Source organism: Arvicola amphibius, chromosome 2, assembly GCF_903992535.2.
Source record: "Arvicola amphibius chromosome 2, mArvAmp1.2, whole genome shotgun sequence".
NCBI lineage: Eukaryota > Metazoa > Chordata > Mammalia > Rodentia > Cricetidae > Arvicola > Arvicola amphibius.
Window position 1 is genome coordinate 8,030,952 of NC_052048.2, and position 23,025 is coordinate 8,053,976.

The 23,025-nt window shown below is 43.5% G+C and overlaps 2 protein-coding genes across 2 annotated transcripts in view; one reads left to right on the forward strand and one right to left on the reverse strand.

Moving 5' to 3' along the window:
• Gys2 (glycogen synthase 2) overlaps nt 1-5,413 on the forward strand; it is a 36,289-nt gene extending 30,876 nt beyond the window's left edge. Inside the window, exons 15-16 of the mRNA XM_038321040.1 lie at nt 930-1,010; nt 4,320-5,413. Of these exons, the coding sequence (XP_038176968.1) occupies nt 930-1,010; nt 4,320-4,541 (303 nt within the window). The 3' untranslated portion in view covers nt 4,542-5,413. The remainder of the gene's footprint in view (nt 1-929; nt 1,011-4,319) is intronic.
• Nucleotides 5,414-9,409: 3,996 nt separating this feature from the next.
• Spx (spexin hormone) lies at nt 9,410-14,799 on the reverse strand. The gene is made up of 6 exons (XM_038320684.1): nt 14,295-14,799; nt 13,894-13,974; nt 13,711-13,768; nt 12,903-12,965; nt 10,594-10,677; nt 9,410-9,618 (listed from the first exon to the last, which is right to left on the reverse strand). Exons 1-6 carry the CDS (start codon nt 14,298-14,300, stop codon nt 9,560-9,562), a joined length of 351 nt encoding a protein of 116 aa, XP_038176612.1. The 5' UTR covers nt 14,301-14,799; the 3' UTR covers nt 9,410-9,559.
• Between the last annotated feature and the right edge of the window lie 8,226 nt (nt 14,800-23,025).

Below are 23,025 nucleotides of genomic sequence, written 5' to 3' on the forward strand. Positions count from 1 at the left end.
GTCCTGAAAGCTATATACCCAAGTGTTCCTGGGTTTAGATATCCATGACACCACATCTTTCAGGATGTAGCATGAACCCAGCATGCACTTAATCTGATGCCCAACGGGCATGCAGAAGTGCTTTGTGGAGTTGAGAAAACGTCAGGAGCAAGGACATTGGTTGTTGTTCACTCCACAGATGGTGCAGTCCTATCCTTCTCTGATGCAGGCTGGAGAGGACACTATCTGCGAATGCATTAAGTACAGGCAACGCCTCCACTCACTTGCTCCATAGGTGTGCAATCATCTAGGTGTCCATATGGCCTAAAACTGAGTGATTTAATACTAAACAAGGTACCTTAGCTTTCCTGTAATATGGGTTTTGCATATTATTGAATTCTCCTGGTCAAGAATTGGTACAGCTCTCTGCTGAGTATCTATGTCCAATAATGCTGGTACTCAGGATGACCTAAGTAGTTAATGCTACTCCCTCATTTGAACCAAAAGCAGGAAGGCCAGGGCCTTAGTTCTGTTCCTTATGTAGGTCTGGGCAGGATTCGTGTCCAATATGTCTAGATAAGGAGAACGAAAGCAATTTTCAGTCATGTTTACATTCAATCCGGGTCTCAGCATGGCTAACCCAGCTGATCTCTCACAATGTTTTGTGGTATTTCTGGACATGCATATTGACAGGCAATAGAACCATAGATGGTCAGTTTTTTTATTTATTCTTAATCTGGGACACACAGTTTCCCCAACTTCAAATATACAGCAATCTATCGGTCAACACAATGTCTGATGTGGTAAAGTATCACTCAAAGTACAGTTTCACATAGCAGTTGATATGGCGATAGATTTCCTAGGCTTAGGAAGATGGGGCCTTATGTCCTTACTTGGTTACTGAAATACCTCATGTGTTCAGAACATGTGAACTGGCTTTGTTTTGACAGTATTACCAGCATGCCAGACACATGACTCTGAGCAGAGCTTTTCCAGACAAATTCCATCTGGAGCCCACCTCACCTCCAGTGGTAAGTATTTAATGTAGTATTTGCTTTTTTACAAAAAAAAATGACATTTCTTATTTGGTAGTTCTAACAAGACCTTTGAATCCGTAAGTAGCTGAATAGGCCAGTAGTACACCTTTTATGGTGTGGGAACAGTGAAGAATAGAGACACACAAGCCTAGATGGCTGATTCATATCATCGGAGGCATCTCTTCATTACAACACTCTCTGCCTTGATGCTTGGGGATCGCTGCTAGGTTCTCATTTATTTTCCTGAGAGTTACTCAACAATAGAGTAGGAGGATTTAGCAGGAGGTAGATTGCTATCCAAGGAAGTGTTTAAATATAGAATGACCATTTGGCAAGAATGAAATAGAGCAAATTCAAGCTCAGAGGGGGAATTGGACCCTAAGAGTGGTTTTGTTCCATTCAGCACAGAGGAGTTTTCTTCTAACAACCAATTAGACATCTCTATCAGTGAAAGCATCATAGTTCACAGGAGCTCTCTTCTAAAGAGAGAGAGCAGGGCACACCTGAAGGCAGCATAGAGCCGGGCATTTCTCTTCAGCATGATCCATTCTTGCTGGAATCTACACCCTGATCCGAGGACTACGTCTTTTTAGCTTCGCATCCATCCAGGGACAGCCTCAGAGTGAGAAGATGAGATCTAGACGTATCCAATGTTTTGATATTGCAATACTGGGCTGTACAATCTTCACACAAGAACTGTACAATCAAGTAAACATATTTTTTTTAAACAACCACAAAGAAAACCTTACCCTTTTAGAAAAATGTTTACAGTTTTGTGTTGGGCCACTTTAATAGCCATCCCTGTTGGCCTCATGTAGCCCATGGATGGCACGTTGGACACATCTGAATCACCACTGTATATAAGATCACCTAGGGATGTGGACGTATAGTACCGGTTACTCAGGAGGCTGAGTCATGAGGGTCATTTGAATTTGTGGGTTTAAGACCAACATAAGCAACATGGAGCAAGCCTGCCTTAACAAAAACAAACAAACAAACAAACAAACAGGCTTTGTGTCCTGAAGACGTATCTTTTGAACAAATGTACACAAATGTTCACCATATGCTCAGTATCAAGAGTCATCGATCTTACCACCCCCCCCCCCCCCCAACTATCCATTCCCATCAAGAAGGCACAAATCCCTCAAATCCAGTTGCACTTTGATTAAAGGTCTTAGGCAGGGATCAGTCTTACTAAAACAACTTTAATAATGCAACAACTAGCCCGCCTAGCTCAGATTTCTGGAAAAGATGTAGAAGGAAGTATTAGCCCCTAGAGGAAGGAGGAGGATTCCCCTAAACGTCCCCTCGGCACATTCCAACCTCTGGATTTACCGTGTTCTCTCTGGAGAGCTGGGTGCCTCATTTATCTTCACTTGCTGACTCAGATCCATTCACCCATTTATATTTTTATTCAATGAATGAGTATTTAGCTCTTACTCTATCAAGAAACTAAATGCAGGTTCAGCTCTATTCAAAAATTCCTTGATACTTTCATAGATGAGTACAATGTATTTAGATCAGTCCCCACCTTCCAACTTCATGTTCTCTCCTCCTCTTCCTTCTCCTTCTGAGGCTTTGAGTCCAATTAGTGCTGCTTGTATACACGCAGGTGTAGAGCGCTAATCAGTATTTCGCATGGAGAGGGATGCGGCCCACCCCTAACTGAGGCAACTGTCAGCAGTTGATGGTCAATGGGAGAGGGAGAGTCTGTCTTCTTTAGCAGCATGGTGGGTTATTCATGCTCCATTTCCTTTTCTGATTTCAAGCAAAGTACCAGGAGATTGATAGGACTATATTGTGTAACTTAATAACAATGTACAAAATGATTGAAATGAGGTTGACCAATGGCTTTCAAGCACACACACTCCTGCGAAGCAGGGATGATGCGGTGCATTCCGAGCTATGCCTTTGGTGGCATTGTGATCCATGACGCACAGCACAGCTGGCGCTCAGCATGTGTTTGCCAAGCGAGCTTCTCAATGATTGGACACAGCTGGGCAGTGTCACTAAAGCCTCGCGGTGCCTTCCCACCAACTGAAATGATGCAATTGGTACAATCTCGGGAATCAATGAGGTCACCCAGCCACCAGGATTCTATATAATGATGTCTGTTGGTGGCTTATTTAACTGCCCATGTCCTGGAACTTTCTGAAAGCATCTGCAAGAAGACAGAGCAATGTGTATGGCCATTGAAACTAAAAGACTTCGGGGTGTCACAGACCAGCACTAAATTTTACCATGGCTTCCAGTAGGTCATTTGCTTTTTCTCTGTCTCTTTTTCTCAGAGAGGAAGCAAGAAGAATTTATGTAGATATTGTCAAAATATTAAATGATACATTGTATGATTATATACAATTATTATAGACAGTATAGCTAGTATTTGGTATATTTTAGTACTTAGTCAAAGATAACCACATGTTTAATGAGTCTATTTTAATACTGATAGTACCAGAGTCAAAGTTCCTAAGCTCCTGAAGGATCACAGTAGACTACCTAAAAACAATTCAATTAGTATCTATACTGTCTGTGTCATTGAAAATCAAGAAGTCAGGGCTGGAGAGGTGACTCAGCTGTTAAGAGTGCTTGCTGCTTTTTCAGAAGATCTGATTTCAGTTGTCAGCACTCCTTAAGGAGTAACGGCCTATTAATTTAGCACCAGGAAATCTGATGTTCGCATCTGGTATCTGTTAGCAGTGTGTGTGTGTGTGTGTGTGTGTGTGTGTGTGTGTGTGTGTGTGTGTGTGTGCAAGCGCTTGGACATGTGTTTGGATGATGTTAAACCTAAGCTAATTTGGAAAAAGATAAATCATGTGTACGGCATGTACTTGTAATCACAAACACAAACACACATGTAATTAAAAATCTTAAAAAAGGCAATTATATTTAGAAAGAGGTGTGGTGGCACACACCTTTAATCCCAGCACTCTGGAGGCAGAGGCAGGTGGATCTCTGTGAGTTTGAAGTCAGCCTCATCTACATTATGAGTTTCAGGACAGTCAGAGCTGTGTATAGAGACTACTTTAAAACCACCACCAAAAACAAAACAAAACTAACAATAAAAGAAAACCTAGAAGTCTTAAAAAAAATAAAAAGATTTTTTTATGTGCTGTGTTCTGCCTGCATGTATGCCTGTAGGCCAGAAGAGGGCACCAGATCTCATTACGGAGGGTTGTGAACACACCCAGGTGGTTGCACTCAGGACTCCTGGAAGAGCAGCCCGTGCTCTTAACTGAGCCTTCTCTCCGACGCCCCCTAGAAGTCCTTTTTAAAAAACATGTGTGTTTTATTTGTCTTTGGCAGACGGATGGGTTTAAGTATCCCAGGCCCTCCTCAGTTCCCCCTTCTCCGTCGGGATCTCAGACCTCCAGTCCTCAGGGCAGTGATGTGGAAGATGAAGATGAGGACGAAAGATACGACGAGGAAGAGGAGGCTGAGAGGGATCGGCTAAATATCAAGTCACCGTTTTCTCTGAACCACGTTCCTAAGGGGAAGAAAAAGCTTCATGGGGAGTATAAAAGCTGACCCGGAGCAAACAAAGTCAGAATGGCTCTCGGAGAGAGTGAAAATGCGCGACTCCCCTTTTCTTCTGAAAATCGCAATGGAATATGCTCTCTGGCCACGAAGAATGGAGGAGATTAAGTGAATGACAGTTTTGTAATTTGGGATGAAGCATTTTAATCTTCAAGTCTTGTTTTCCTTGTGAATTTAAAGATGAGGAAGGTTTTTGAAGTGGCAGGACTGGGGACATTTTAATGATAGTTAAATTAGTTAGAGATGGTGACTCATACCTTTAACCTTAGCACTCAGATGGCTGCGGCAGAACGATTGTCCTCATATCAAGGCCAGACTGGGTTAAAGAGTAAGACATTACACACACACACACACACACACACACACACACACACACACACACACACAGTTAACGCAAATGATCAGAAATTTTTAGCTTCTTTTTCTTGTCCAAAAATCATCATCATAATCTTTTGATTAATATTTATGGAAGCTTCTATACTCCAAGCAAACCTCTTCCAGCAAAGACTGATTCTTAACTATAACTGCATGACTCACATATTTTAAATAAAAAGACTTTGTTATTCATTTGTCATGTGCCTTAAAGTCATGAATTTCTATCTTGCTCTGCAGATGATTGTCAAAATCCATGAGAAAACAAACTACCCCAAATCCGTGTTCTATGTAGTCCAGTGGATATTTACCACATGACGTTGGAAGTCCAGAATTTGTGTCCAGATCGTTGATAATAAGATGTTACCACCAACGTGTGTCCTCTTATTGTAACAGGACTTTTGTTGTTTAAATGGAAATTTCAATCTTTTGTAGATAATTATTAATTGCCAAATCCAAATGAATAAATGTGTCACTATTTACAAATTTTATTTTCTTTGATAATATCTTGCTTAAAATGTTTCAGACAAATTAACATGTGTAAAGCACTTGTCATGAATGGTACCTAACAAATGGAAAGGAATCTTTTTTCCCCCCAGGCAGGTTTCTCTGTGTAGCCCTGGCGGTCCAGAAAAATCCCCCTGTTGACCAGGCTGGCCTTGAACTCACAGAGTTCTGCCTCCTAAGTGCTGGCATTAAATGGGTGTGCCCCCACTGCCCAGCTGAAAGGAATCTTAAAAAAGAATTACTGAAAAAAAGAGAAATCTCCTTAAATATGGGAACAATCTCTCTAACATCTGGGATTACTGAAGGGGATGGTTGAATGGTTGCACAGAGGCAGAGTTGTGTCTCGAATGTCATAAACTGAACACTAGCAGCAGAACCCAGATTTACTCCTGGTTCATTTTTCATAACTGACCAATCACTACATCCCACCCACTGCATAGTGTTCACTTTGATTGGCATATCAGTTGGCCATGCTCTGAAAATGCTCTGTACAAGAGTTGATCTTCTTAGATCTGGGTTGTTGAGAGTAGCAGTGAAAAAGGCACCATGTCACATGGTTGAAAACAAGGGGAGGCTGTCATCCAGCACCTCTTTCCCCATAGAGAAAGTAGAAGCACGGCTACAAACAGAGTCACGCCAATGTAGAAGATGGTTATAAGTTCACCTTTTATTATACGTTGGGAAGAAGGAACATGAAATTTCAGTCCTGTTAAAAAAATCCCCCACTATGATAACATTAGGAATCATGGCCTTTGTAAGATATCTAGGTCGTAAGATCTTTGAGAATGAAGTTAATGACCTTAGAAAAGGGACATCCCTACCAAGCTGGGGATGTAGCTCAGTTGCATGCGGCTCTAGGCTCAGTACCCAATACCAAAATAAGAAGAGAGAAAAGACAAAGAAGAAAGAAGAAAGGGAGGAATATAGGAAGGGAGAAAGAGAGAACAAGGAAGGAAGAAAGGAAGGAAGGAAGAAGGGAGAGAAGGAAGAAGGGAGGAAGGGAGGAAGGAAGGAAGGAAGGAAGGAAGGAAGGAAAGAAGGAAGGAAGGGAGGGAGGAAGGAAGGAGGGAGGGAGGGAGAGAAGGAAGAGAGGGCCCAGAGAGTTGCCCTGCCTTTCCATCATGTGAAAGTGTAGCTACAGTAAGGAGTCACCTATGGGGAGGCAGCCCTCACCAGATATCTATTCTGCCAACACTGTCAGGACTCTAAGAGGTAAATCTGTTTTTGTTAAACTATCATTGTGGGGTATTTTGCTTTAGTGGTCCCAGCTAACTGAAACCACCACCCTCCTTCCATGGCAAAACCAAGGTGAACCGAGCTGGTTTTACACATGCTGTTATGAATTGTAGGTCTTACAAATGCTATAATGATGTTTTTTCAAGGCACAGGGAGGACTCCTCTTGAGGAAGTCCAAAGAGACCTCATAGGAGGAGCTCAACATTCTATGAAGTAAGCATGGTGACATGGCTTTATCTCTTCTTGCAGCGTTTTTAAGAATCAAATGAATGGAGAAATGAGCTCTTCCTAAAAAAAATTAAGTCACCTAAAGATTGAACTGAATGGAATTGCATTGCCAAGGTAAAACAATGAGACTCAAGGTTGCTAATACACACCCATATGCTTTTCACCAAGTACAGAGGGAATGTGAACTGGATACTGATCCGACCAAGGTAGAGCCCCTTACAGAGTGGGTGTGAACTGGATACTGATCCAACCAAGGTAGAGCCCCTTACAGAGTGGGTGTGGACTGAATACTGATCCAACCAAGGTAGAGTCCCTTACAGAGTGGGTGTGAACTGGATAAGGATCCAAGCAAGGTAGAGTCCCTTACAGAGTGGGTGTGGACCTGATACTGATCCAAGCAAGGTAGAGTCCCTTACAGAAGTGGGTGTGAACCAGATACTGATCCAACCAAGGTAGAGTCTTTTACAGAAGTGGGTGTGAATTGGATACTGATCCAAGCAAGGTAGAGTCCCTTACAGAGTGGGTGTGGACCTGATACTGATCCAAGCAAGGTAGAGTCCCTTACAGAAGTGGGTGTGAACCAGATACTGATCCAAGCAAGGCAGAGTCTCTTACAGAAGGGGTGTGGACTGGACACTGATCCAAATAAGCAGAGTCCCTTTGCCCTCTTGAGAATTACAATGGTGTTGGGGTTTAGGAAACCATCTACCAGAAATGCAGAGAGAATAACCAAGGGTCAAGGCTGAAGATAGGAGGGATGCAATGAGAGGAAGGACATCTTGCATTGTGCAGAAAGTAGCTGGAAATCCTGCAGAGGAAATGGTCCAGTACCTGAACATGTACTGAGGTCAGCAATTTCCAATATAAAGTCTCAAAATATAAACAGTTTTTATCTGTGACCTTACTGATTTCAGTTTGTACAAAGGTAGAAATAAAGAGAATTGAGAACACATGCTCTTCTTGCTGGAAAGTAATCTTTCCATCTGTTCATGTTAGAATTTTCTTGCTATTGTGGTCATGTTGGAGGGTGGGGCTTTTTAAGATGAGATTAAAATCCTCAGGTGTGAAGCTCAGTAACATGCACAAAGCCTGTGTCAAATTCCCATTGTAAACAAAATTTTAAAAAGCAATTAGGTCATTAAAAGTGATTAATGCAGTTTTGCAGGCTCAGGAACTGGGCCATTTCACTGGAATGTGCTATTATGAAATGTGACCTCTCCTCCTGTTCTGCCTCTCCCACGTGTTCTCTTGACTCCCACTTTTCTCTGAAACAAACATTTGAGGTTGTTCTGGCTGACTGTGAGAAGACCTACTTCCTGAGCTAGATGTTAGGAACATCCTTAGAACAAAGAAAGTATTTAAATGAGCAGTCCATACAAGGTGTATCCCTTCAGTACTTAGTAAGTTGGATATGGGGCACTCTAGTAAATCCACTTTTAAGTCAAGTCATGACTAGTGACAGGTGCCTCTAAGGCCACCCAGTTTCTAGTACTTGGACATTTTTTGGCAAAAATTAATGGTACACTAACTTGAATATAGTTTTATTATTTAATTATGAACTGAGAAGCAGACAAAACATATATACATGGTTTTGATTACTTAACACAGTTGACTTAAAATTTCACATTACAGAGATATTCACATAAAAATATTCTATAGCTACAAAGTAATAGCCGTAAGCTGGGGACGGTGAGAATCAATACTTGTCACTTGGGCACTTATGGCTAATGTCTTTGAACTGATTTAGTTAAAAAAAAAATACCACTGATCATGCTGTAATTCCAAGTTAGTTATTTTGCTTGCTGTGGGGAATCTCACCCCCACACCCCTGACTCTGTGTGTGGTGTGTGTGTGTGTGTGTGTGTGTGTGTGTGGATTTGGAAACAGATAAATCAAGCAGATGTAGTACACTTGTGTCATGGGAGTACCTTAATGCAAAGTCATGATGACGTCTCCTTCAGTCACAGAAAGCGGGGTACCTCAAGCTATTTTGTACATTTGTGGAACATACGCTCTCGCAAACTCCATCACCCATCTGCTTGTGTGCCAGCAACTTTAAGGTCCAAGTTTCTAAGTAGATCCCCTTGAAACACAAAGAGGCTCCCAGCCCTGGGTATTCCCAGACCTTCCAAGGGCTTCCTCATCATGGAGGGTCCTCTGTCTCAGCAGTCATAGTTAATATGTGCTTTTATGGGAGCATCATCCCAGGCATCTTCTCTTCACCTCCCTCCTTAACTGACCTCTCCTCAATGAATTATAAAAAGCCACACAAATCCTACCATACCTTCTCTCTTACCGGGGATGAGGAAAAGGGGTTGGGAGAACTGTTGCTGAGTGACACCCAAAAAGGTGATGGGATGAGAAACAAGCTGCTAAGATCCAGCAGGGCCTGACTACAGGGGAAAGAAAGAACAAGTCTGCGTTCTCCACCCTGGCATTCTAAAGGCCATACAAAACCCAAGCCTACGTAAGTCAGGTGATGTCAACCCAAGGCAGTAGAACTTGACAGTGTTCAGAATCCCATGTGTCTTACTTCTGAAGAACTGATCCTAGAGGTGCTGGTGTCTAGGGTTACAGGTGTGGATGGAAGGGGGCATGGGCCCTAATGGTGTGGCTACGGTTTTCACCATGAATAGAACTACACTTGAGAGTGCTCTGCTGCATCTTCACCAGTTCAGCAGTCTGTCTTCCAGGAGTCTGCTTTGATCAAAATTCCCTCCTTCATCTGTAAGAAAGAAAAACAAACAAAATGAACTCTCACATTCTTGGTTTTAGAGAGAGGAACAGAAGCTCAAGAAAAAGATAGGCTCAGTGAGAGAACCATCTTAAAGACTAAGGTGAAGGGTGATTGACAAGACATCCAGGGACAACATCTAGCACCCATATATATGTACATACTTCTGTACACACGCATACACATACTACATACACACACACTCACTACACATCTCATTACAATGGGTCCCTAGAGTTGCGGGACCATCCCTATGCCAGGGTCACACAGCCAGTCAAAGTTGACAGAGCAAGCATGTACACGCAGGTCTGTGAACTTCCAAAGATCTAGCTGATCCATTATTACCAACCCAGTTCTGCCAGTACTTCTTCACCACCTGGACAGGGTGGTTGAAGATGACATCCACTCCTGGCTTAGAAGAAGCTAGACAGGGAGGTGCCGATGACACGGGCCTACAGTCAAAGCTGGCCCTGTGTGTTGGAGTGAGCCATACCTACTGTTGTATGCAAAAGCGAAAGGGATTGATTGGCGATCAGTACTTTCATTTGGTTTAATTTTACATAGTGAGCAATTGGATTTTGATTATTTCACATTTTTAGGTTTTAGTTATAAACAATAAAGCTGATTAGAGCTCTTTCAGTTTTAACTATTGGGTGGAGGCAGGAGGATAAGAGGTTCAAGGACAGCTTTTGCTACATAGGGAATCTGAGGCCAGCCTGGGGTACATAAGACACTGTATTTGAAAATAAACCAACAAATAAATGTCACTAATAACAGGTAAGGGGTTATGAAATTCATATACTACTCCCCACTCTCAAGAAGGTAGTATTTTTGTATTCTTGGGACTAATTTTACTAGGAAGCACATTGGCTTGATTGAATAAGCATTTTTGTAGGTCTAAGGAGAGGCTCGGTAGTTAGCAAAGTTTCTTAGTCCAGAACTGAAAGAGGTCACCAACATCTGTACCTTCTTGTGGTTTCTGCAAGGAAGCCAGCAACAGGGCTGCAGCCTCTGGGAGAGCCAGCAGTTGAAGATCCGGGGTTCGTCTTTCTGGAGAAAGAGAAATGTATACAGCCTTGATATTCATATAAACACACCAGCGTTTAATTTCATGCCCATTCAACGTTGTAAATAAATAGCACTCAGATATTTTGCATCAACTGAACCTTCATGTAAATGGAGCTTGCTCTGCAGTATGAGATTAGGAAGGCCTCTGTGAGGCCAACCCTTGATCTGTAAGCAGCGTACACTGCATATTGATTTTCGAAAATGAAGTAGTCATTTATACAGCATTTTATTTAGTGCTGTCCTCTGTGTGTGTGTTGTGTGCGTGCGTGCATGCATGCGTGCACATGCATGTGCCCACACTCATGTGGAAGTCAGAGGACAACTCTGGGGAGTCTCCTCTCTCCTTCCGTATATGCATCCTCTAAGGGATTGGACGTAGGTAGTAAAGCTGGTGGCACGTGACTGCTGATGATGAAGTCTCATTGGCTTCATGACAATCTTCATAAATTGAGATATCATATGTCTCTTGGAAATGACTTTCAGTTATTTTTGCTGTTTTTACATTCAGGGATGGGAGAGGAATGTACACTTTATGCTAGGGAGTGTGTCACAAAAGGAAGACAGGAGGCCGGGCCGTGGTGGTGCATGCCTTTAATCCCAGCACTTAGGAGGCAGAGGCAGGCAGATTTCTGTGAGTTTGAGTTGAGGTCAGCCTGACCTACAAGATTTAGTTCCAGGCTGGGCACCAAAGCTACAGAGAAACCCTCTCTCTAAAAGCAAAAACATAAACAAAACAATAACCAACAACAACAAAAAAGGAAGACAGGATAGAAGCAACTGCACTTCCCCTCTTCAGGGCTTAGAAGGGAGTTGCCTGGGCCAAAAGATTCAGGTATAATTCCATTGGAGCCTGAGTTTCCTACTTTACTTCTCTCAAATCAGATTTAGATAAACATCTGCCTTCTGGGCCACACATAAGGTAATTAGCTGACTAAAGATAAATTTGCTAAATATTCAGAGCTATTTAAAATTCCTCAGGTTACACGCACTATGTATGCTGTCAAACTCTATCTCAAATTTAAGTTGCCAGAAGACATACTCCCAATTCAATGCAGACATTGAGTTTAATGGAAAGTAACAGAAAGAGAAGAAGCATATTTACCCTCACAAAATAAGATTAATTACACTGCACACTTGAGGAACATGAAACAAAAACTTGTGAAGCATCTGCTAGGGTTATGTTCAGTGGTGTTGAAGAATTCTCAAAATCAGTATAGCTTTTATTCTTAGAATTTGTATACAACATTTTACTAAAATCAATTTTTCTTCTTTTTAAACTGCAATGACATTAAGTTCATCAAGAACAAAAGTCCATGACCCTATCTTTCCTTCTTTCCTTCCTTTCTTCCTTCCTTTCTTTCTTTCTTTTCTTCTTCTTTCTTCTTTCTTCTTTCTTTCCTTCTTTTCTTCTCTTTCTTCTTTATTCTTTCTTTCTTTCTTTCCTCCCATCCCTCCCTCCCCCTCCCCTCCCTCCCATCTCCTCTCCTCCCTTCCTTCTCTTCTTCTTCTCTTCTTTCTCTCTTTTTTTGAGGATTTCACATATCATGAATACCACATCATTCCCTCTCTCTGTCCCCCTACTGTGCCTATGCCTGCTCTCAAATTCATGACCTTTTCTTTAGTCATTATTGTTGCCTGCATGTGCTGCTCGCTCTCCTTCCCTCCCTCCTTCCCTCCCTTCCTCCCTCCCTCCCTCCCTCCCTCCCTCCCTCCCTCCATTCCTCCCTCCCTTCCTCCCTCCCTCCCTCCCTCCTTCTCCCTCCCTCCTTCTCCCTCCCTCCTTCTCTCTCTCACACAGTTACCTAGTGTTACTCAGTGTACAAATATTTCGGGCTGACCACTCGAGATTGGATAGCTTAACCTGAACTTGGCCCAAGAAAATAACTGATCCTCCCTCAGTCCTTCATACCTGGTTCTATTTTTAATGACTTACCTAATTATGTTCGGTTTAAAATCTTTTGGTAGCTGTTTCTGGTAATTTAAGGAGGAGATACATCTGAAACTTTTAAGTAATTCTTTAATAGTAATTGGTGTTTAGGAGGAAAAAAGAGCAAGGGTCTTAGATTCATAAATACCCGGGTGGGTTTCTTGAACCAGGACGATCTCTCTGCCCTCTGTCTCCACTGTAGCCCTAGTCGCCTGCTTGGGGGCGAGGCAGCGCAGATAGGGAGCCCCACCACCACCCCTCGGGCGCTGGGCTCACTCACCTGGAGGCGGCCGGTCAGCGAGCTCCTTCCTGCGGCCCTGGTCGGAGATGAAGCGACGGCCCTCTGCGGGGGAGACACCGGCTGAGCTCTGACCGCCAAACCCCTGGCCAGGAGAGGCCGCAGGTGGCGGCCTGCGAGGCGACCCTGCCTGGGTGAGCAGCCCCAGGAGGGTTCGAGCATCCCTCTCCCCTCTACCCGCCCAATTCCTAGTTTTTGTTTTCGTCAAGTTCATTGGTTGCTTCACCAGCCCCAGATACCTTGTTTGCAAAAACAAAAGCAAAAACAAAAACAAACAACAACAACAAAAACCCAAACCACCAACGACAAAAAACAGTAGTTTTTTTCAGTTTACTAACCAGTGCTCCCTCCCGTATTTCCCTTTCTCCTTCCCTTCCCTTTGCCTTCCTTATCCCGTTCTAGAACCCTTCTCCTCCACTTTCTTCCCTCCCTCCCTCCCTCTCCCTCCTCCCACCTTCCTTAACAGGATCGTCCTTACACCTGAAACCTTCTAGGTAGCCCAAGCTGGCTTCACACTCGCCGTGGTTCTCCAGCCTTAGCTTCCAGAGTGCTGGGGTTACCGCTGTGAGCCCCGACACCGGGGTCCTCTCTAGTAGAGTCTCTCTCGATATCAGGGAATCTTTCTTGGTCCCGCCTGCCCTCGCCCACCATTTCTGGATTGTCTAAGATCCCAACTATTTTCTAGAGCCAACTGTAACACTGTCTCCCCAGGCTCCTGCTCCGTGGCTTCCGGGATTCCCCGGATGCCTCCCATCACTTCGGTGAAGAAAATAAAGAGTTTGGGACTCACGAGCGCCCTTCAGGTAGAGCATAGCTTGGGGGGTCCAGTTCCTCCTTTCAAAGAGTCTCTGCAGCCCAGATGGGAGAAAAAAGCAGTTAAGGCAGGGTAGTGGGATGGGAAGGAAGGAAAAGCCAAGACGCCCGAACAGCTCCCGCTAAAGCGGTCTTCTCTGCTTGCAATGCGATTGATTACCTGCGGAGCGCCGCTGGAGTTTCCCAGGACAGACAGCACCAGGAGAAGGGCTAAGGCTGTCATCACCAAGCTGCTGGGGCCCTACAAGAAACATCACCTAAACAGGTCCATCTGAATTGCGCTGGATTTTTTTGTCTTCTCCTCAAACCAGACAATAAGCTCTTCACTCTAGTATATGATCCTACCTTCTAGATAATCCACACAGAGTAACTTTAAAAACTAGGAATATATGATTTTCATAACTTCACCCAAATTAAGAACTGGGGAATACGTTATTTTACTCATCAAAGCCAAACAGTTTCACTAAAGGCATATTCTTCAAATATTCTGCCGCTAGAATGCTCGTTAAATATAACCTAGGTATAAAGGAACACTTCTCAAAACAGGTGTCGGCGGCTTACCTTCATGTTCTGGCCCTTTCCAGAGCCCCTCGATCGCTGTCCCTCTGCTTGCAAGTCTGCTAACCGTGTTGCAACCTGGGGCTTTTTAAAACTCTTAGTATGAGTCTGTACAGGGAAGAGGAGACTACCGGGGTGAGGTTGTCAGTCTTCGGAACCAAGCTGATGGATGACTCCTCTGGGGAGATCTAGTTGGCAGAAATAGGACAATGACTGATGAGCGGATATTATTTGTTTAGGAATTGACCACACCAGCCAGGAGACATTCTGCATCACCTTTGCTTTCCCTGCTAGCCGCCCAAAGCATCCTGTCATCATCGCTATTGATAACATAAGGAGCTATGGCGGAAGATGAATCACCCCAGTGAACATGAAAAGGTTAGGGAACCTCAGAGGAACTGGACATCAGCCATTCACTCAAGTATCTGTCTAGTCAATGACTTAACAAATATGTGTTGAATGTCCATCTCCTCCTTCAACCCAAGCCTCCCTCTTGGTCCTAAGCTAATCTTCTAGTGATGGGGGGACGGCCTCTAAACTATTGACGAACAAGGGAACAGTGCTGAGCTTAGTCAGTAAAGGCAGGCAAGATGACATTAAGGGGAGGTGCAGGGCTACTTTAGAGGGACTGAAAGTCAAAGGGGATTAGAAAGAGAAGATTCTAAGGGATTAGGAATTGGTATTCCAGTTACACACTACAGACAATTGAAAAGGAACGGAGAGACAGCAAACAGCTTGGTTTCTATGAGGCGGCGGAGGCAGTAACACTATAGGGGCACAGGGAAGGGGGGGTTGGCACTGGCTGGCACATATGAAAATGTGGTCACAGACAAAAGGCTGTGATGGTAGGCTTGAGTGGCAAAGAATGGGGAGCTAGAAGTGATTCTGGAGGTGGAAGATACAGGATTTGTGGGCAAATGAGAGCTTGAGAAAATAAATCAGTCAAGGGTACTGCTTAGATTTTTGCTTTAAGCACGGATAAATGAAACAGTTTATCGGAGCAACAGAGGCTTCCTAAGGAAACAAATTATGAACATGCAGAAACCAAAATATGTATTTGAAATCCAAGTAGAAATGCAAAATAGGTGACCGGAGATGCCAGACTTAGGAGCCCAGCAAAGAGGCCATTAACTTAGCTTATGTGTTTCTAAACAAAGGAGTAATCCACTGTAGGAACTGTAAGGATTCTTTAAAAGTGGGGGAAAGACTGGGCTTGAATGAAGGTATCAACAAGAGGAAACGACAGAGCTATGGAAATAGGTGTTCAGAAAAAGAGGTGAGGGAGAGCAATCAGGAAAAAGGAGCCCTTTCGGCGGCTGTTGTCAAGCAGGTCAGAGAGTGTGCAGTGATAGTGAGAGCCCAAGTGACAGGCGACATGGCTCAGCAGGTCAAGGTGCTTTTTTTTTTTTTGCCACCTCTAATTAATGACTTCAGTTTTAGCCCTAGGACTCAGGTGGTAGGAGAGAACAGATTCCTGTAAAATTTCCTCTGACTGCATACATGGTGTTGTATACACACACACACACACACACACACACACAGAGAGAGAGAGAGAGAGAGAGAGAGAGAGAGAGAGAGAGAGAGAGAGAGAGAGATCACACACACACACACGTGCGCGCGCACGTACACACAAAGACAAATGTAGTTTAAAATTTGATAGCTCAAGCTAGATGATGCGATAGCCGATGGATTTGGAATTGTGATGGTGTCTGAGGGTAGAGGCAAAATTGGAGTGGGTTAAATACCAACTAAAATATAAGGAAATCAAAAAAGCATTGATAACTTGCCCAAAAGTCACATTTTGGGGAGGAAAAATAATGAGTCAGAGTGTTCTAAGCTGTGGGTTGTGGAATTATGATGCCATTGGGTGGTGGAGTTTTTCTTCTTTTATGTAGAAGCAAGCAAATGCCTCCCTACCTTTGTATATTTCTACCCCCAGGCTTCTCTAGCATGCTTGTGTGTTTGATGTAGCCTTTGGCTGGGACAGAAGGCACCCCTGGCACAGTGTGCACAGATGTAGGTTCTAGAGCGATTGTGAATTCCAGAGCTCAGGTCTGGGGTGTGATTATCTTTCCTTCGTGTCTTCTTGTTTAGATCAGTTAGATTTGTCATTATCTGGTGATAACAATCATTTGAAAAACATCAAAGATAATCAGAGCAATTGATAACAAAGAGTAAAGATAAGGGGAAAAGGTAAAAGAATGTGTGTTACAGAATATTTGTTTCGTTGTGTAGAGATGTGTCACTATGTTTGGTTCAATAAAAAGCTGAATGGCCAGGGGCTGGAGAGATGGCTCAGAGGTTAAGAGTACTGGCTGCTCTTCCAGAGGTCCTGAGTTCAATTCCCAGCAACCATATGGTGGCTCACAACCATCTGTACTGAGATCTGGTGCCCTCCTCTGGCGTGCGGGCATACATCAAGGCAGAATGTTGTATACATAATAAATAAATAAATCTAAAAAAAAGCTGAATGGCCAATAGTCAGGCAGGAAAGATAAGCGGGATTTCCAGGCAAAGAAAAAAAGAGGAGGGGGAAGCTAGGCTCGGATCACAGCAGAAGACTCTGAAGTCAGACATACAGTATAGAGCAGAGGCAACTGAGCCACATGGCAGAACACAGATTAATAGGAACAGGGTAATTTGAATTATAAGAGCTAGTTGGGAACAAGCCTAAGCTAAAGGCTGGCAGAGGCCTGAGACTCTGTGTCTATCCTAGTCAGGGTTTCTAATCTCAGGAAGAGGCACCATGACCACGACAACTCTTATAAAGAATATTTACTTGAGGTGGCAGCTTACAGTCAGAGGTATACTCAACTATCATGGCAGGAAGCATGGTGGCTGGGCATATGGCAGTGTGCAGGCAGACATGTTGCTGGAGAATTCTATATCTATATCCAAAGGCAACAGGAATTGAACTGAGATAATGGGCATATGATGGAGGAGTGTCTATGTGTTACTTTCATTATTAATAAAGAAAACTGCCTTGGCCCTTTAAGAGAACAGAAAATTAGGTAGGCGGAGTAGACAGAACAGAATGCTGGGAAGCAGGAGTTGGGGAGACGCTTCAGGCATTCGCCATAGTGAGTCTCCATGCTGCTCCTCTCCGAGATGGACGCAGGTTAAGATCTCTCCTGGTAAGCCACACCTCGTGGTGCTACCCAGATTACTAAATATGGGTTAAAGGAAGATGTGAGAATTAACCAATAAGAGGCTGAAACTATGGGCCAGGCAGTGTTTAAAAGAATACAGTTTCCGTGTAATTATTTCGGGTGTAAAGCTAGCCGGCGGCCGGGTGGTGGGACACAGCCCCGCCGCTTCTCACTACAGGCATATCTTGAGAATATGTGAGACCACAAAGCCAGCCTTTACAGTGACATACTTCTTTTAACAAGGCCACATGTCCTAATAATGAGTGACATTATTTTTCAAACCACCTTTGGTAGCCTTTTTTTTTTTCAAACCACCACATTCTACTCCCTAGTCCCCAAAAGTTTGTAACCATAGTAATATCATAATGTAAAAATGCATCCAGTCCAAATTCAAAAGACCCAATAGTCTATAACTGTCACATGACATCCATGGAGATGAGAGCAGCTGGTCACATTTCATCCAGAGGAGCAAAGAACAACGGACACTTCTGCTCATCTCACCTTTTCCCTTTATACACAGCCCAGGATTGGAGCCCAAGGAATGGTGCCACCCACATGGGGTTTCTTACCCTGGTAAACCTGATCAAGATAATTCCCTCCAGTGTGGCCCCAGTGGATAAATCTACATCAAAGCTCCAGCACCTAAGGCACAGGGGACATCTGGGAAGAGGGACTGGACAGACTGTAAGAGCCAGAGTACTGTGAAGTCTGCTGTGAAACAGTCTCTCCAAGAAAAGGCTGAACAAACAAGACTGCAACAGCACAGGATCAACGGATGTACTAACACGAAAGTGTTGTGATGGGAGCGGCGGAGGGCCGCTTCCCGCCACCTGGCTGGCTTTACCCAAAATAATCACACGGAAACTGTATTCATTTAAACACTGCCTGGCCCGTTATCTGTAGCCTCTTATTGGCTAATTCTCATATCTTGCTTTAACCCATATTTAGTAATCTGTGTAGCACCACGAGGTGGTGTCTTACCGGGAAGGATCTTAGCCTGCGTCCATCTTGGAGAGGAGAGCTATGGTGTCTGCCTGAGGCATCTGCCTGAGGCGTCTGCCTGACTCTGCTTTCTTTCTCCCACAATTCTGTTCTGTCTACTCTGCCTACCTAATTTTCTGTCCTATTAAAGGGCCAAGGCAGTTTCTTTATTAACCAATGAAAGTAACACATAGACAGATGACCATCCTCCATCACGAAAGGGGGACATTTGCAAGGTCCCACCCTAGACAAAGGATGACAGGTAACTGATGCCTGCTAGGAGAAGAACCTCATTGGTTGTTCAAGCAGAGTGATCAGCCTGGAAACCATTTACACAACACAACAAAAATGGACTCAGCAGATTGTATTTATATATATATTTGTGATACACACACATATGTATATAGCAAACATAAAGAAAAAGAGGTTATTGACTTTTGAGGGGAACATGCAAGGGGTTTGAGAGATGGCAGTTTGGAAAGGCTGGAGGGAGGAAAGGGTGGGACAAGTGATATAATTCCATTTTAATTAAAAGTACTTCTTAAAAAAAGGAACAACAATAAGAAGGTAACCTCTCAGGGCGTGCCAAGGGCTCTGAACCTCACTCAGCAGGGTGACAGTTGATCATCCATCATAGCCAGTGTGACTGGAAAATAGAGAGAAGTTTATATGTAGGGATTTGGGACGGTTCCTCCCGTCAGAGCAGCTGGAGCTGCTGAAGCTGTGGCTGGTACCCACTGCCTCAGGGGACAGGTTAAATGAAGCACTAGGGGCCAGGGAGCCGCTGTAGTAGGTACAGCAAAGCTTGGCAAATTTGAGGGTCTATAAGGTGAAAAGTTGTTTTCTGACTTATACATGTATGCTGTGGTCCATGTACTTTCTCTCTCTCTCTCTCTCTCTCTCTCTCTCTCTCTCTCTTTCTCTCTTTCTCTTCTCTCCCTCTGTCTCCCTTTCTCTCTGTCTCCCTCTCCTCTCTCTCTCTCTCTCTCTCTCTCTCTCTCTCTCTCTCACACACACACACACACATACACACACACACACACACACACACACACAGGTAAAGTAATGTAATAAAACATTTAAAAAAAACCGACATGAACGTTTTAGGAAGAGGAGCAGGAAAAGGAAATCACCAAGATCACCAAGAAAAACTCCCAGTCAGAGGAAGATTAAGTACACCCTCAGTTTATCTGGTGAATCGGTACTTCCGGTCCAAGGAAGGATAAGTACACTCTCAGTATGTCTGGTGAATCGGTAAGTAGGCGTTTTACGTCAAAGCTGCCATTTTCCATTTTGTTGAACAAATGAAGGGAACGACTCTGACATGTTGTCAATATCAGTCTTATCACGGACAGCATGCCAGATGCTGCTCTGAAAGGCTGGCAGAGGGCACCACCTCCAGGAAGATACTGCTGCCAAAGACAAGAGAGGGGGCCCCATTGTTTGGTTCAAAATATGACAGGTCACAATACTGAACTTTCTTCTGCTGACAGTATGCACAGGCAGGTTGTCAAACAGGCTCTTATGCCTTCTCTAAAGGAATATTCATTAGAGAACATTTTTGCCTTTGCCACTAGCATAACGTGGATTTTGAAACTTGGCTCTAGGATGCCCAGATTCCATTTGAACAACAATCATTGGGCACTGTTCAAAGTGCCATCCCCTCAAGTTACATATATTTGAATTGACTGGATGCTCAGCTAAAGGTAGTATCGGTACCAGTGCTAACACAATTGCTGAAATCAGAGCTGCCTCACTGGCTCAAGCACATGGGAAGAGGCGCTCAGAAGTTCACTTTTTTTCAGGAAGAAGGCTCCTCATCCAGGCCTAGCAGCAATAGGATTACAACCTGATCCTTATACCTCGAACTGCTAGGATTTACAGGTGTGTGCCATCATGCCTAGCTAATGACTTCGTTAGACCCCGTGGAATCAGAGCTAAGACAAAGCATTACTGGCTACACTGTAACCAGAGCTGCGTACCTATTGCACTTTCTGCCCCAATCCACTGCTGCTGAGAGCTGCCACTCCTATTAGCCTGCCCAGCGATGGACTGGGGCTCACTGGGGCCCTTTAGTCCCCTTCCCATGCACATGGAGAAACATCTCCTTTCTCTTCTTTCCCTAATTATCTTTTCAGTGGGGTATTGACACCAGCTGGCAGCCCTCTTTTGGGGCTGCCGCAGCAGGGCTTGGCATTAACACTACAATCGCAGCACCACACCGAAAGGCTCAAGGCCCAAGGGTTCCACTGCCTCTCTTAAGCAGTTACACCTGCCAGGGATTGAATCATGCTGGTGTTTACAGAAAATTCAAGTAGGGAGTAAGTTTACTTCACTACTTTCCCCTTAGTAGAGTTCTTTATCATATCAACCCTAATTACAAAGTCCTCCCCACCCCTTTATAGAGGTTGACCTGAGAACCAATGATTTATGCCCATTTGCCCTGGCATCTTGCTTTCCTAGGAAGGAAATGCTGCCCTTGGTGATCCAACCTCTCCTCCAGCAAGTTACCCTGCGTAAAGTTCAGGATGTGGAGTAGAGGTTCACCTCATTCACTGTGGCTGAGACCTCTGCTTCCAAAAAACTGACTTCAACACACAAGGTATTGAAGGGGACAAAGCAAAGCTGGATAACCACACTTCCAATTGTTCAACATTTACATGTGAAAGGACAAGGATGGATGGTAAGAGACTGGAGCCTTAGGGATCACTTGCTGCCCAATCAGTATAAAAGTAGCAAGGGACAGGAGCCAGAAGATCCAGCTGTCTTGGCCCAAGCAGACAGGTAAGGGAGACATTCTAGTGGCATTTAGTGAGGTCTTCACAACTGAGTAATATAGGTGTACTGCAGCCAGTAACTTTCACACATCCTACTTCATTGAACAACAGGACTCAAGCTAAAACTGGCTCCAGGACAAGGTTTGAGAGATGCGCTAGATCATCCATCCATCCATCCACCATCCACCCATCCATCAATCCATCCACCCATCCAATCATTTATCGACCACCTATCACCAATTGCTGTGGAATAATCATGTACACCGAAAATGTGTTGCTCTCATTGTTAATAAAAAGCTGATTGGCTGATAGCTAAGCAGGATTTTCTGGGCAAGAATGTTGAGGATGGAGTCATTGGACTTGCAGATGCAGAGGGAGCAAGACATGCTAGAGAACAGGTAAAAGTCATGAGTCATTTGGCAACATGTAGATTGACAGTTATAGGCTAATTTAAATCGCAAGAGCTAGTTACGAACAAGTCCAAGTTCTAGGCTGAGCTTTCGTAATTAATGTCTGTGTGTAATTTGGGTGCTGGCTGGCAGAACAAGAAAAGTCTGTCTACAGCCAATCATCTATCAGTCATGACAATGTTACATTAGTTAGTTAGTCTAGGCTGGCCATGAAGTCCTGGCAATCCTCCTATTTCAGCCTCCCAAGTGGTGAGACAGATACTTAACAGACTCAAGATGTCCATTTACCAGTGACAATAAATTACAATTAATATTTAATATGGGACTTAGTAAATACTTAGCAGGTTAGGGGTGCACTGACCCATCATTTTATATTTTTATTTGCTTATAACAGAATTTATGATGAAAATACTATGGATGAACATTCACTTCATCCAGGTCACAAGTATTCAAGGGCAATAAATTTCTTTTCCAGAATAAAGTATTTTGAATTCTGGAATTAAAGGCAGCAACCGCAATGGACTTCCCTCAAAAGCTCAGTTACACATACTGATAGAAAACCTACAGTGAGCTTATTACAGTGAGTAGCAGTGACAGTTCTGACTCTTGAGGCTTACAACAAAAAGAAATGAAAAGGACTGTCTTCCAACACCCATCCCCTCACCCTACAATAAACCTATCTCTTGAAGAGCAAACAAAATCACATTTTGAGGGAAACTCCCCAAATTAATGCTGATAGCATTTTTTTTTTTTTTTTGTCCTCTAAAGATACTGTGATGTCACTGGGATCAACTAGGAGACACCTGTGGGCAGGCTTGTGAGGGAATCTCCTGAAGGTTTGACTGAAGCAGGGAACACGTTCCAAGAATGATATAATCAGCCAGGCCACATGGTTGCCAGAAACCAAGTCTGGATCCTCTGCAAGAGTTCCAAACCCCTGGAACTTCTCTCCATCCACTCAATATTCTTTTATACACATTAATAATTTCCAAATGTGTTTGCTAATTGACTGTATTTAAGCAATTTAGAAATTAAAATGTCAAGGCCATTTGACAGAAAAACTTGCACTTAGGCCCAATTTTTTAAAGAACGTAATTATTTTATAATGCTATTTAAGTTTTAAAATTTTAAAGATAAACTTGACCACCAATGAATAGAAAAGTACCCTTTTATTGAGGTAAGACAAGTGTATTTACAATACGCCATTGTTAGAGTATATAATTTGACCATGAGACTTCTAAAGCAGCTGAATTCCAGAGAATTGTAAGGGAAAACATTGCAGGCATGTTTCTGTTACAGAAGATACATTTGAACATGACAGAAACACTTAAGGCCGAGTACTGGAACTTTTCTTCCATCTGGGGGAATAATCAAAGGGATTTTTTTTTTTTTTTTTGTCACAAAGACAGAGGCTGAT